The following is a 12285-nucleotide window of genomic DNA, read 5'->3' as shown; positions in this document are numbered from 1 at the left end:
TGTGATTCATGTGTTTTTGGTCTGTTCAGAGCCTGTTGCACTATCAGGGTTACTACTATGCGTTCCTCCCCGTTACACAGATCCTGTCAACAAGTCAATCTACAGGGAAAATAAAAAGGCTCTATTCAAACTATAGGATCTTTAAAATAAGAACTGGAGTAGGCTACGCACCCCTCTAAGCAGCTATGCCACTCATGATGTTCATGAGTGATCTTCTATTTCAACGTCACCTTCTCGCACTTTCCCCATATCCCGTAATTCCCTTTTTTATAATAAACATTTTATTGAGGTATTTTTTGGTATTATAACAACACAATAAACAATGTACATGAAACTATAAACAGTGCAAAAGCCGTCTCCCTCCCTTACAGGTCCCACCTTTATTAACCCCCTACTTTAAGCTAAACTAGCCATGTCCGATAGCCAGGTCTCCGACTTCAGGGTTTTGAGTCCCTCCAAGCTAAAAGTATCCGTCTCCGGGCTACAAGGGAAGCAAAGGCCAGAACGTCTGATTCTTTCTCCTCCTGGATTCCCGGATCTTCTGACACCCCGAAAATCGCCACCTCTAGACTCAGCGCCACCGTTGTGGACATGACATCTGCAAACCCCTGCCAAAATCCCCTAAGCTTCGGACATGCCCAGAACATGTGGACATGGTTCGCTGATCCTCCCGCACATTTTGCACATCTGTCTTCCACCCCAAAGAATCTGCTCATCCGGGCCACTGTCATGTGAGCCCAGTGAACGACCTTAAATTGTATCAAGCTGAGCCTGGCACATGTTGCGGACTCGTTGACTCTACTCAACGCATCCGCCCATAGACCATCCTCTATCTCACCTCCCAGCTCCTCCTCCCACTTGCGCTTCAGCTCCTCGGTCTTCGTCTCCTCTGACCCCATAAGCTCCTTGTAAATGTTTGAGACGCTCCCTTCTCCTACCCACCCTCTGGAAACTATCATGTCCTGAATCCCCCTTAGCGGTAGGAGCGGGAAGTTTGACACCTGTTTACGTAGGAAGTCCCGCACCTGAAGATAGCTGAATTTGTTTCCCCTCACCGACCCAAACTTCTTCTCCAGCGACGTCGTACACGGAAAACTCCCCTCTATAAACATATCCCACATCCTCTCAATCCCTGCTCTCCGCCATATCCGGAACCCCCCATCCACACTTCCTAGGGCAAACCGGTGATTATTACAGATTGGGGACCAGACTGATGCTCCCTCTGCTCCCACAAATCCCCTCCATTGCCCCCAGACTCTCAAGGCCGCCACCACCATGGGGCTGGTTGAGTACTGTGCCGGCGGGAACGGCAGAGGCGCAGTTACCAATGCCCCCAAACTGGTGCCTTTGCATGAAGCCACCTCCAATATGCTCCCATGCCGACCCCTTCCCCACCACCCACTTCCTGATCATGGCTATATTCACTGCCCAGTAATAGTTACTAAAATTTAGCAGCACCAGCCCAACCTCTCCCCGACTCCGCTCAAGCATTACCTTCCTTACCCGCGGAGTCTTGCCCGCCCAAACAAAGCCAGAGATCACTTTGTTGACCCGTTTAAAAAAGGACCGCGGAATAAAGATGGGGAGGCATTGAAACACAAACAGGAATCTCGGGAGGACCGTCGTCTTCACCGTCTGCACCCTCCCAGCTAATGGCAACGGGAACGCGTCCCATCTTGAAAATCCTCCTTCATTTGGTCTACTAGCTGGGCCAGATTTAATTTATGCAGCCGGTCCCATTCCCGTGCCACTTGAATGCCTAGGTACCTAAAGTTCCCCCCTACTAATCTAAACGGCAGCTCCCCCAATCGCCTCTCCTGTCTCCTCGCCTGGATCGCAAACATCTCACTTTTCCCCATATTTAGCTTATAGCCCGAAAACCGGCCAAATTCCCCTAGAATCCTCATGATTTCTAACTCTCTTAATGTCCAAATATCAATCAGTCTCTGCCTTGAATATACTCGACGTCTGAGCATCCTCAACTGTCTAGAGTAGAAAATTCCAAAAATTCACAACCCTCTGAATTAAGAATTTCTCCTCATAATTTAATTTGAATGGAATTATTGGTTCTATAAATATTCATCCCAATAATAATAAGTATGTTCCCATAAAATCCCTTTTTCCTCCTAAAAATTTAGAGTACCCACTTCATTTTTTCCAATTAAGGGCAATTTAGCGTGGCCAATCCACCTACCCTTTTGGTTGTGGGAGTGAAACCCACGCAAACACGGGGAGAATGTGCAAACTCCACACGGCCAGTGACCCAGAGCCGGGATCGAACCTGGGACCTCGGCGCCGTGAGGCAGCAATGCTAACCACTGTGCCACCGTGCTGCCCCCCTAAAATCCCTTGGTGCCACATTTAATACAGTTGACTGGTTTTGAGTAAACAGGCTAATACGTGTATTTAAATAGTGCACACATGATTTTTACCTGAGCTTGCTAATTAGTGATTTACAAGGCAAGTGAAACCCCTTTGTTGGAAAATGAGGGTGCCCACTAATCAATCCATGGTGCAGTGTGCATTTGTGAGAGTAACACTCAAATAAAGACACCATTTAGGATTGTTCCTCATGACACGTCTGCAGAACACCAATCTACAAGCTGAAGTGCGGTATTTTTGTTTTATATTCCCTGGCAGGACCTGACTGTCGTGTTGATGAACAAGGTTAGCACTGGGTCTGATGAGGTGATGGAACAGCTGAGGCTGCGTTTGCAAGTGAAGGAGCAAATGCTGCAGGAAGTCCTAACGGACAGGAGCATATTGACAGCTGATCACGAACAAGAGGTCGCAGAGCTGCTGCAAACGATCAACTCCCATGATCAACAGATGAAGGTACTATGCTGCCCGGCTGCTCTGTTTCTGTGTGGATTATTTTCAGAAATATCTAAAGATCCACAGCATCAAATCCTTGTGTACCATAATCTGCTGATACAAGACACATTACGGGCTAAATGGCCTACTCCTGCTCCTAATTCATATACCAGGGCTCCCTTTGTCCTTTGGAATCAAATAACTTTGATTTACCTTTGCAATTGGTCTCTCATATTACTTCCTTATGTATAATATGGACAACACCTCTAACAGTGCATTAATAATGCATTGGAATGAGAGCATCAGCAACTGAACAAAGCTCACTGCTAGAATCTCAACCATATAATTTGCTGCTCTCTCTACAGATGGTCAGATGAGACCGGTTTTAATATAAATTCCTGTGTGCTATTTTTCTATTGTTCAGAATGCAGCAGAGAGGTTGATGCATACTCTTGCTGAGAAGAACCATGAACTTCAGACATTGCGTCATCAGCTGGTGGAGAAGGATCGTGCTGCAGCAAATTTCACCAAACAGAATGTTTCCTCCTTGGAGATGCCGACAGAAATAACCCGCCTCCAGGAACTTCTTCAGGAAAAGGATCGAATAATCCACGTATGTCCTTCAAGTTTGATGGATCAATAAATGAAACCTGCCCTGTGCTGACTTCAGCAGTCCTAGTGCGTAGTAGAATTTCCTTTCTGCATAATTGAGGGTGAGACACAAAGAGCATCGCAGCAAAGTCACGAAATATAGCTTTCACCAGAGAAATGTGAATCAATGCAAGCAGTTACTTGTAACAACAGAACTAAGAGCCAGTACAAGTTGTGCATGCACTTATAACCAGCCTAAGCGGAAACATTGACAATTAAAGGTAAAGATCCACTGTGTACCTACCATCATTTGAGCCCATGTCCCCAGTGCTGCCTCTACTGTAGAATGATCTCATTGCAGAGTTGGTGCTGCAATCTACAATAAAACTCTGCTTTAAATTGAGAAAAAAATCAGGTACAGTCAATTAACTTCCATTTGCTCCCATTGTATAAAATTATATGCAGAATTCCAGATGGGAAACATTCCTTGAGGTTTTTATCCAGTTTTGTTGATTCTTGCAAATGTGGAATGTGGCAGTCATCGTTTACACCATTTCTTTGGATTGTGCTGAGTTAGCTGAGCCTGGCAAGGAGTTTAGTGTTCTTCAGTTTGAAAGAGAAAGAATTCAACCAGGATTCCCTTTTCTAATCATTATCCAGTGGCTTCCGCTGTCCCTGATAGAAGAATGCACTTGACGGCTGTCAGGTGAAGACAGGAGCAGACTTGTTTACAAATCCCCACCCTTTTACCAAATCCTCCTCCTGACCCTGTGGAAAAAATAGAATCCAGTGCTCACTGTTCAAGCTCACACAGGAAGAATAGCTAGTTGGATCAGGTACTGGAGGATTGATGATGCTCAAGTAACTATATCCCAATATAAGTCAGAGGCTCAGGAAGAAAATTTGGTGGGGGCCAGAACAAAATTTAGGAAAAATTTGAGAGAAACATCCCGGGCTGGTTTCTCCGCCGGTGGGATACTCTGTTTTGCCGGTAACCCGGGGGTTTCCCGACAGCGTGGGGCTGCCCCACAATAAGAAACCCCATTGACCAGCCAACGTAACGGAACCGCCCGCCGGCGGAGTGAAATAGAAATGTAGCGGGGCAGAGAATCCAGCCCCCCATGTCTAAAGCTGAGGCCTAGGAGCAGGCAATGCGATCACTCCCTTAGCCATACAGTGAAGAATGAGGCAAAGAGGGCACCGGGGGATAAGTGTGAGGTTATTTATTTTGGAAGCAAAAACAGGAAGGCAGATTACTACCTGAATGGTTGTAAATTGGGAGAGGGGAGTGTGCAGCGGGACCTGGGTGTCCTTGTGCACCATTCGCTGAAGGTAAGCATGCAGGTGCAGCAGGCGGTTAAGGTGCAATGGGGTTTCTCATGGTATGTTGGCCTTCGTTGCAAGAGGTTTTGAGTATAGAAGAAGGAGTGTGTTGCTGCAATTATACAGGGCCTTGGTGAGGCCACACGTGGAGTGTTGTATGCAGTTTTGGTCTCCTCCTCTGAGAAAAGATGTTCTTGCTCTCGAAGGAGTGCAGGGAAGGTTTACCAGACTGATTCCAGGTTGGCGGAACTGTCATATGAGGAAAGATTGAGTAGGCTGGGATTGTTCTCGCTGGAGTTCAGAAAAATGAAGGAGGGATCTCATAGAGACTTATGAAATTCTAACAGGACTAGACAGGGTAGATGCAGGGAAGATGTTACCAATGATGGGTGTATCCAGAACCAGGGGTCACAGTCTGAGGATTCAGGGTAAACCATTTTGAATAGAGATAAGGAGACATTTCTTCACACAAAGAGTGGTGAGCCTGTGGAATTCATTATCACAGGAAGTAGTTGATGCTGAAACTTTGAATATATTCAAGAGGCGGCTGGATATAGCACTTGGGGAAAATGGGATCAAAGGCGATGGGGAGAAAGCAGGATTAGGCTAATGAGTTGGGTGATCAGCCATGATCGTGATGAATGGCGGAACAGGCTCAAAGGGCCAAAAGACCTTCCACTGCTCCTATCTTCTATGGATCTATGTATATCCAATATCTTTTGAGTTGTGTCTGTGTGTATGTATATTCATAGATTTCATAGAATTTACAGTGCAGAAGGAAGCCATTCGGTCCATCGAGTCTGCACCGGCTCTTGGAAAGAGCACCCTACCTAAGGCCACACCTCCACCCTATCCCCATAACCCAGTAACCCCACCCAACACTAAGGGCAATTTTAGACACTAAGGGTAATTTAGCATGGCCAATCCACCTAACCTGCACATTTTTGTATATGTGTGTGTGTGTATATATATATTATATATATATATATACTGGAAACTACTTGCAAGATCACACCAACATGGCTATATGATCTGTTTTTAATGGTGTCAGCCAAGGAAGGAATGTTAGCTAGTATATCAGAGAACTAGGGGTGGCACATGGCACAGTGGTTAGAATTGCTTTTTAAAAAAAATATATTTATTAAAGTTTTTTAACAACACAATTTTTCTCCCTTACAAACAATAACCACCCCACCCCCGTAACAAAATAACAAGAAATCGCACTGAGCAAGATATATACATGGCAAAATGGTATATTTACATAGCTTTATACACTGGCTCACTCCCGCACGTGCCAGTTTCCCCCACCCTTCATGTTATCTCTTGCTCATTCTCCCCCCCCCCCCGGTTGCTGCTGCTGACCGACCTTCCTCTAACACTCCGTGAGATAGTCTAGGAACGGTTGCAACTGCCTGTAGAACCCCTGCGCAGACCCTCTCAAGGCAAACTTAATCCTCTCCCGCTTTATGAACCCAGCCATGTCGTTTATCCAAGCCTCCACACTAGGGGGCTTCGCCTCCTTCCACATTAGCAGGATCCTTCGCCAGGCTACTAGGGACGCAAAGGCCAGAATGCCGGCCTCTTTCGCCTCCTGCACTCCCGGCTCGTCCACTACTCCAAATATTGCTAGCCCCCAGCTTGGCTTGACCCGGACTTTCATCACCTGAGATATTGCTTCCGCCACTCCTCTCCAGAACCCCTCCAGTGCCGGGCATGACCAAAACATATGGACATGGTTCGCCGGGCTCCCTGAGCACCTTCCACATCTGTCCTCTACCCCAAAGAACCTGCTCAACCTCGCCCCCGTCAAGTGAGCTCTGTGAACCACCTTAAATTGTATCAGGCTGAACCTGGCACACGAGGAGGAGGAATTAACCTTACCTAGGGCATCAGCCCACAGACCTTCCTTGATCTCCTCCCCCAGCTCCTCCTCCCATTTACCCTTCAACTCTTCTACCAGCGCTTCCCCCTCTTCTTTCATCTCCTGGTGTATTGCCGACACCTTGCCCTCCCCGACCCACACACCCGAGATCACCCTATCTTGAATTTCTTGTACCGGGAGCAACGGGAATTCCCTCACCTGTCGCCTCACAAGCGCCCTCACCTGCATATATCTAAAAGCATTTCCCGGGGGTATCTCAAACTCCTCCTCCCGTGCCCCTAGGCTCGCAAACGTCCCATCAATGAACAGGTCCCCCATTCTTCTAATCCCCGCCCGATGCCGGCTCAGGAACCCCCCATCCATCCTCCCCGGGGCAAACCGGTGGTTGCCCCTGATCGGGGACCACACCGAGGCTCCCATTGCACCCCTGTGCCATCTCCACTGACCCCAGATCCTTAGCGTTGCCGCTACCACCGGGCTCATGGTGTACCTTGTCGGCGAGAGCGGCAGCGGTGCCGTCACCAACGCCCCCAGGCTCATTCCTTTACAGGACGCCATCTCCATCCTCTTCCATGCCGCCCCCTCTCCCTCCATCACCCACTTGCGGATCATCGCCACATTTGCTGCCCAGTAATAGCTCCCTAGGTTTGGCAGCGCCAACCCTCCTCGGTCCCTACTTCGTTCCAGGAACCCTATTCTTACCCTCGGGGTCCTATTCGCCCCACAAATCCCATTATACTCCTGCCTACTCTCTTGAAAAATGCCTTGGTGATCACAATGGGAAGGCACTGAAGCACAAACAGAAACCTCAGGAGGACCACCATTTTGACCGACTGCACTCTGCCCGCCAGCGAGAGCGGTAACATGTCCCATCTTTTGAAATCCTCCTCCATTTGCTCCACCAACCTCGTTAGATTCAGTTTATGTAGGGCCCCCCAACTCCTGGCTATCTGGATCCCCAGATACCGAAAACTCCCCGCCGCCCTCCTCAGCGGTAGGTCCCCTATCCCTCTTTCTTGGTCCCCTGCCTGTAATACAAAGAGCTCACTCTTCCCTACATTGAGCTTATAGCCCGAAAACTCCCCAAACTCCCTTAGAGTCTGCATGACCTCCACCATCCCCTCCATTGGATCCGCCACGTACAACAACAGGTCATCTGCATATAGCGACACCCGATGCTCTTCTCCCCCTCGGACCACCCTCCTCCATTTATTAGACTCCCTCAATGACATGGCCAAGGGTTCGATCGCCAATGCAAACAACAGGGGGCACCCCTGCCTCGTTCCTCAGTACAGCCGAAAGTACTCCGACCTCCGCCGGTTCGTCACTACACTCGCCACCGGGGCTCTGTAAAGGAGCTTAACCCAACTGATAAACCCTCCCCCGAACCCAAACCTTCGCAGCACCTCCCAGAGGTACTCCCACTCTACTCGGTCAATGCCCTTTTCCACGTCCATAGCTGCCACTATCTCCGCCTCTCCCTCCTCCGACGTGGTTAGCATTGCTGCCTACAGCGCTGAGGACCTGGGTCCTTGTTCTTCCTCAAATATTGTCATGACATATTTAACATCCATCTGAGTGAATGTAATAGACAGAAGCCGAGTTTGATATCTTATCTAAATAGCCAAAGGTTTGTTCATCTTTTACTTGAGAGCAGGGCTGCACTTTACACCTGCTGCAGTATAAATGTTTCAGAGAGCAGCTGACAAAGAGTGCATTTGTGGGGTTAATTAATGAAAAATCACAGGCTACCACTTGTGATTTTTCTGGAGGCAGTTCCTGCCTGGCATGTCAGATTGTCGAATCATTTCTTGATTCTGTCAGTGCTGTAATTTGAAATACTTCCGGATATTTCACAAAAAAGAAATTCCGAAGACCAGTTGTGAGCTTTTTTCCTGAAGGGGATAATTAGTCTGAGCTGTTTCTTTAACTTTAATCAGGAGCTGGTGCAGGATGGACAGAGCAAGAATGAGTCCTCCCTCCAGCCTGAGAAAATGGAAGCATCTGAGCCCAAAGATGACCAGCAGAATGTAAACGAAAAGGAAGGTAGGTAAAACACCAGTCATTACCCTCTTAGTTTTTTTAAATAAATATTTGTATTGAATTTTTACATTTGTACACTATACAGAGATGATTGAAACACTTATTATTTATAATATACATGTTTTTCCTTCTTAGGCATTCCCCCTCACCTTTTCTGTTATTCTGGCTTGTCTTAGGCCCTTTCTTCTGTCGTAGATGTTATAATCTATTGTTCATCTTGTTGTTGTTCCTATGGCTTTGTGGGGGCCCCTCTGGCCCCCTGTTCAATCTTTCCCTGGGGTTCCTCCCTTGCTGCAGCCCCCCCCCCCCCCCGCCGCCTTGTTCCTGACTGCTTTGTGTGGTCCTGTTGGTTCCTATTGGTCCCCCTGCCCCCCTCCCTTTCTATCCGTTATTGGCTTCAAACCGGTCTTCTAATAAAAATCTTTTTTATTGTCACAAGTAGGCTTACATTAACATTGCAATTAAGTTACTGTGAAAAGCCCCTAGTCGCCACATTCCAGTGCCTGATCGGGTACACCGAGGGAGAATTCAGAAAGTCCAAATTACCTAACAGCACGTCTTTCAGGACTTGTGGGAGGAAACCGGAGCACCCGGAGAAAACCCACGCAGACACGGGGAGAATGTGCAGACTTCGCACAGACAGTGACCCAAGCTGGGAATCGAACCTGGGACCCTGGCGCTGTGAAGCAACAGTGCTAACCACTGTGCCATGAATTGGAACAGGCTGATGAATTGCCCCTATGCTTTGTGGAAGCCTTCATCCGACCCTCGGATGGTGTACTTGATCTTCTCCGGATGGGGAAATTCTGACCGGTCTGCCAGGCAATGTGCAACAGTGGGTGGTGCTGCTGATCGCCACCGAGTTGGATTCTCTGGTGGGCGAAACCCAAAATCAGTTTCATACACTGTTTACTGTTCAGGATTTTATCTATTGCAACTCAGTACTGATTGTCAGTGGTGGCAAAATATAAACAGCAGCTGTCACCTGTGCCACAATCAGATCTTCACATGTCTCTAATTGAGTCCAAAAAGCAATATAAACCCAATGACGCAGCACTGAATGTGGGTAAAGTGAAAGCAGAGAATTACCATTAAGAGTGCTCACAGTACAAGGATGTCCTTTTCTTTCTCCTATTAATTCGTTAGATGTGGGCATTGCTGGCTGGGCCAGCATTATTGCCCATCCCAATTGCCCTTGAACTGAGTGCATTTAAGAGTCCACCATATTGCTGTGGGCCTGGGGTCACATGTAGGCCTGACCAGGTAAGGATGGCAGATCATCATTAGGCTTTTCAATAAAAATCTGGAATTGATTCAAATTTCACCATCTGCCTTGGTGGGATTCGAACCTGGGTCCCCAGGCATTACCCTAGGTCTCTGGATTGCTAGTCCAGTGACAATACCACTACAACACTAAATTTGCTATTTTAACTTCTATAAGCTTACAATGCAGAGTGTGAGAAATGTCTCATTGATGCAATTGAGCCTGCTGTACAGTATCTCTTGGGTTAGATTTTCTATCTTACATGCCTCACCCACAAATCACCTAAGGGATGGACCTGATCAGGGTAACAATGTGACATCACTGAAATTTCCAGTTGGTTCTGTGCTCAATCAGGGAATGGATTACTGAATGAAACAGATTGTACTAATCGTTAGCTCTAATCAGCTGCCTTCTATTCCAGTACAGAATCCACTGGAAACCGTATGATGTTTTTAATCAGTATTTAGGTCACTCAGCTCTACTACTGCCTTCCAATGTACGAAATGTAGAATGTAATAAACCCGTTGTGAGTTTAATTCTTCTGGAGGTTATTTCCAATACACGCTGCGTGAAGTGTGAACCACGCTTTTCTCTGTTAACAGCAGCACTGACAGCCATAGATGGAGATGATGCAATGACTGATTCAGAAGAAGATGACATCAGGCAGGTTGAGCTGGAACAACTAAAAGAGGAACTACAGCTTGTTTTGAGGAAAGAGAAAGAGAGCAGGGTGAGTTTTAACATCACTGTTACTGGTCGTTTTGATTCAGATGTCCTCACCAAAAGTGGTGACGTGGGGCATTCATGACTTTCATGGGAAACTCCAGAGGTCTTATACAAATTTTAGTCTCAGATTTGTGTTGTTATTGGGAGGAAAATGAAGGAATTAGAGTTAATCGTGATGCTGTCATCCAAGGAGGAGGGAAATTACCTAGATTTCTCCACTCCTGATCACTGTCCAGTAAACTCAATTGGAAAATGCATGTGTTTGGATGTCGAATGAGACTCTGGTCAAATAGCTGCCAACACATTAAGAAAATAAAATGGGAAGAAACTAGTATGGAAAATGTAAAAACAAGAAAATAAAGCTTAGGTTTTAAAAGCTTAAAGATTGGTGGAAAAGGGGACCCCTCAGGCATCAGATGACACATGGAAACTAAGGCAAAATTCCAGCAGGATTCAGGTGGATGTAAACCAAGGTTCAGAGCTGGAACAATATCCATATAGTTTTGTTGTGATGAAAGTGGAAACAAATTGAAATAGAAATTCACCTTATTCATTGTCAGACAAGTAAGTCTTCTCTCACAATTTGCTAGCATTGAGAAAACAACAGCAGGAAATGAAGACCTGAGGAGAACCCAGCCGAACAAAAAAGGTTCAGAGAGTAGGAAGGAAAAGCTTTGGGGGGGAAAAAAGAAGATGTTCCAAGTTACTGAGGAGCAGATGCAGCAAACTGCATGTTGTGCATTCCTCGGTTTATTGGAATCGAGGCTGAATAAACTGTCTATGACTCTAAACCACTCATTCTCAAGACCTCCAAACTGAGAGACTCCTTTCCTCCTCCAACCTAACAGCTACTCTTTGATTTAGCTTGGCTTCTCTCCTGCTCTTTTCAGCTTTCGTGTCTTGCATTAGGGGTGCTGTTTAATTGCTTTAATAATGAGTATTAAAAAACATGTCAATTTTGGGACCTAGTGAATCACCAGTGTTGGCTTTGCTGCTAACATTTCATCCTTGTGGGGACATGTGACTTGATTTTGAGTTTGAGATGGTACGTGAACTATTTTCTCAAGGTTTTAATGTTTTTGCATATTGCAAGTCTCCATATTTGCAATGTGATTGATATGAGGGCAGGTAACTGAACATGGTATATATATTTTCGTTCTCAGCTTGAGCTGACTGCACTGCAGTCAGTCCTCTCCAACCAGGAAAGAGAGATACAACGCCAGATAGTGGAGATCGAAACTCTCTCCAGCAACATTCGTGTCAAGGAGGACTGTATTAAGGTCCGTTGTGATTTAAGCATTAGTTTTTTGATATACAGAAGTTGTAAGGATAGACAACTAGTTTGACAGGACATGCTGCATTCCTGACCCTCTGTGACCAAGCTTTTGGTGTCTCTGTTAGATCAACTCCTGTTAGTAATCTTGTGTCAAGTTAGGGACAGTTTTGTGCTCTGAGCTCAAGCTCACTTAGAAGTATGAAGTAGAGCTTGTGCAGACTGAGTTTATGTGGGGCTCCCATGGTCAAGAGATAGATGAACTATTCATCCAATTAGTCTGGAGTGAATTCAAACCTGGGTCCTTCGGATGGAAAAAAATCTTACCTCCTAGTCTCTTTGAGAAGATCTTGTTCAGCTGCCATCTAG

The 12285-nt window shown here is 46.4% G+C and overlaps 1 protein-coding gene across 19 annotated transcripts in view; it reads left to right on the top strand.

Moving 5' to 3' along the window:
• pde4dip (phosphodiesterase 4D interacting protein) overlaps positions 1 to 12285 on the top strand; it is an 888328-nt gene that overhangs the window by 559057 nt on the left and 316986 nt on the right. For 18 of the 19 annotated variants that reach the window (XM_072511203.1, XM_072511204.1, XM_072511205.1 and 15 more), the window contains 5 exons: positions 2641 to 2835; positions 3239 to 3427; positions 8551 to 8656; positions 10520 to 10647; positions 11807 to 11923. In XM_072511203.1, coding sequence (XP_072367304.1) covers positions 2641 to 2835; positions 3239 to 3427; positions 8551 to 8656; positions 10520 to 10647; positions 11807 to 11923 — 735 coding nt within the window. The remainder of the gene's footprint in view (positions 1 to 2640; positions 2836 to 3238; positions 3428 to 8550; positions 8657 to 10519; positions 10648 to 11806; positions 11924 to 12285) is intronic. The other variant, XM_072511190.1, reaches the window with a different exon arrangement.

This window comes from Scyliorhinus torazame, chromosome 7 (assembly GCF_047496885.1).
Source record: "Scyliorhinus torazame isolate Kashiwa2021f chromosome 7, sScyTor2.1, whole genome shotgun sequence".
NCBI classification, from domain to species: domain Eukaryota; kingdom Metazoa; phylum Chordata; class Chondrichthyes; order Carcharhiniformes; family Scyliorhinidae; genus Scyliorhinus; species Scyliorhinus torazame.
Note: the sequence above shows the minus strand (reverse complement) of the source record. Positions and strands in the feature narration are given on the sequence as shown.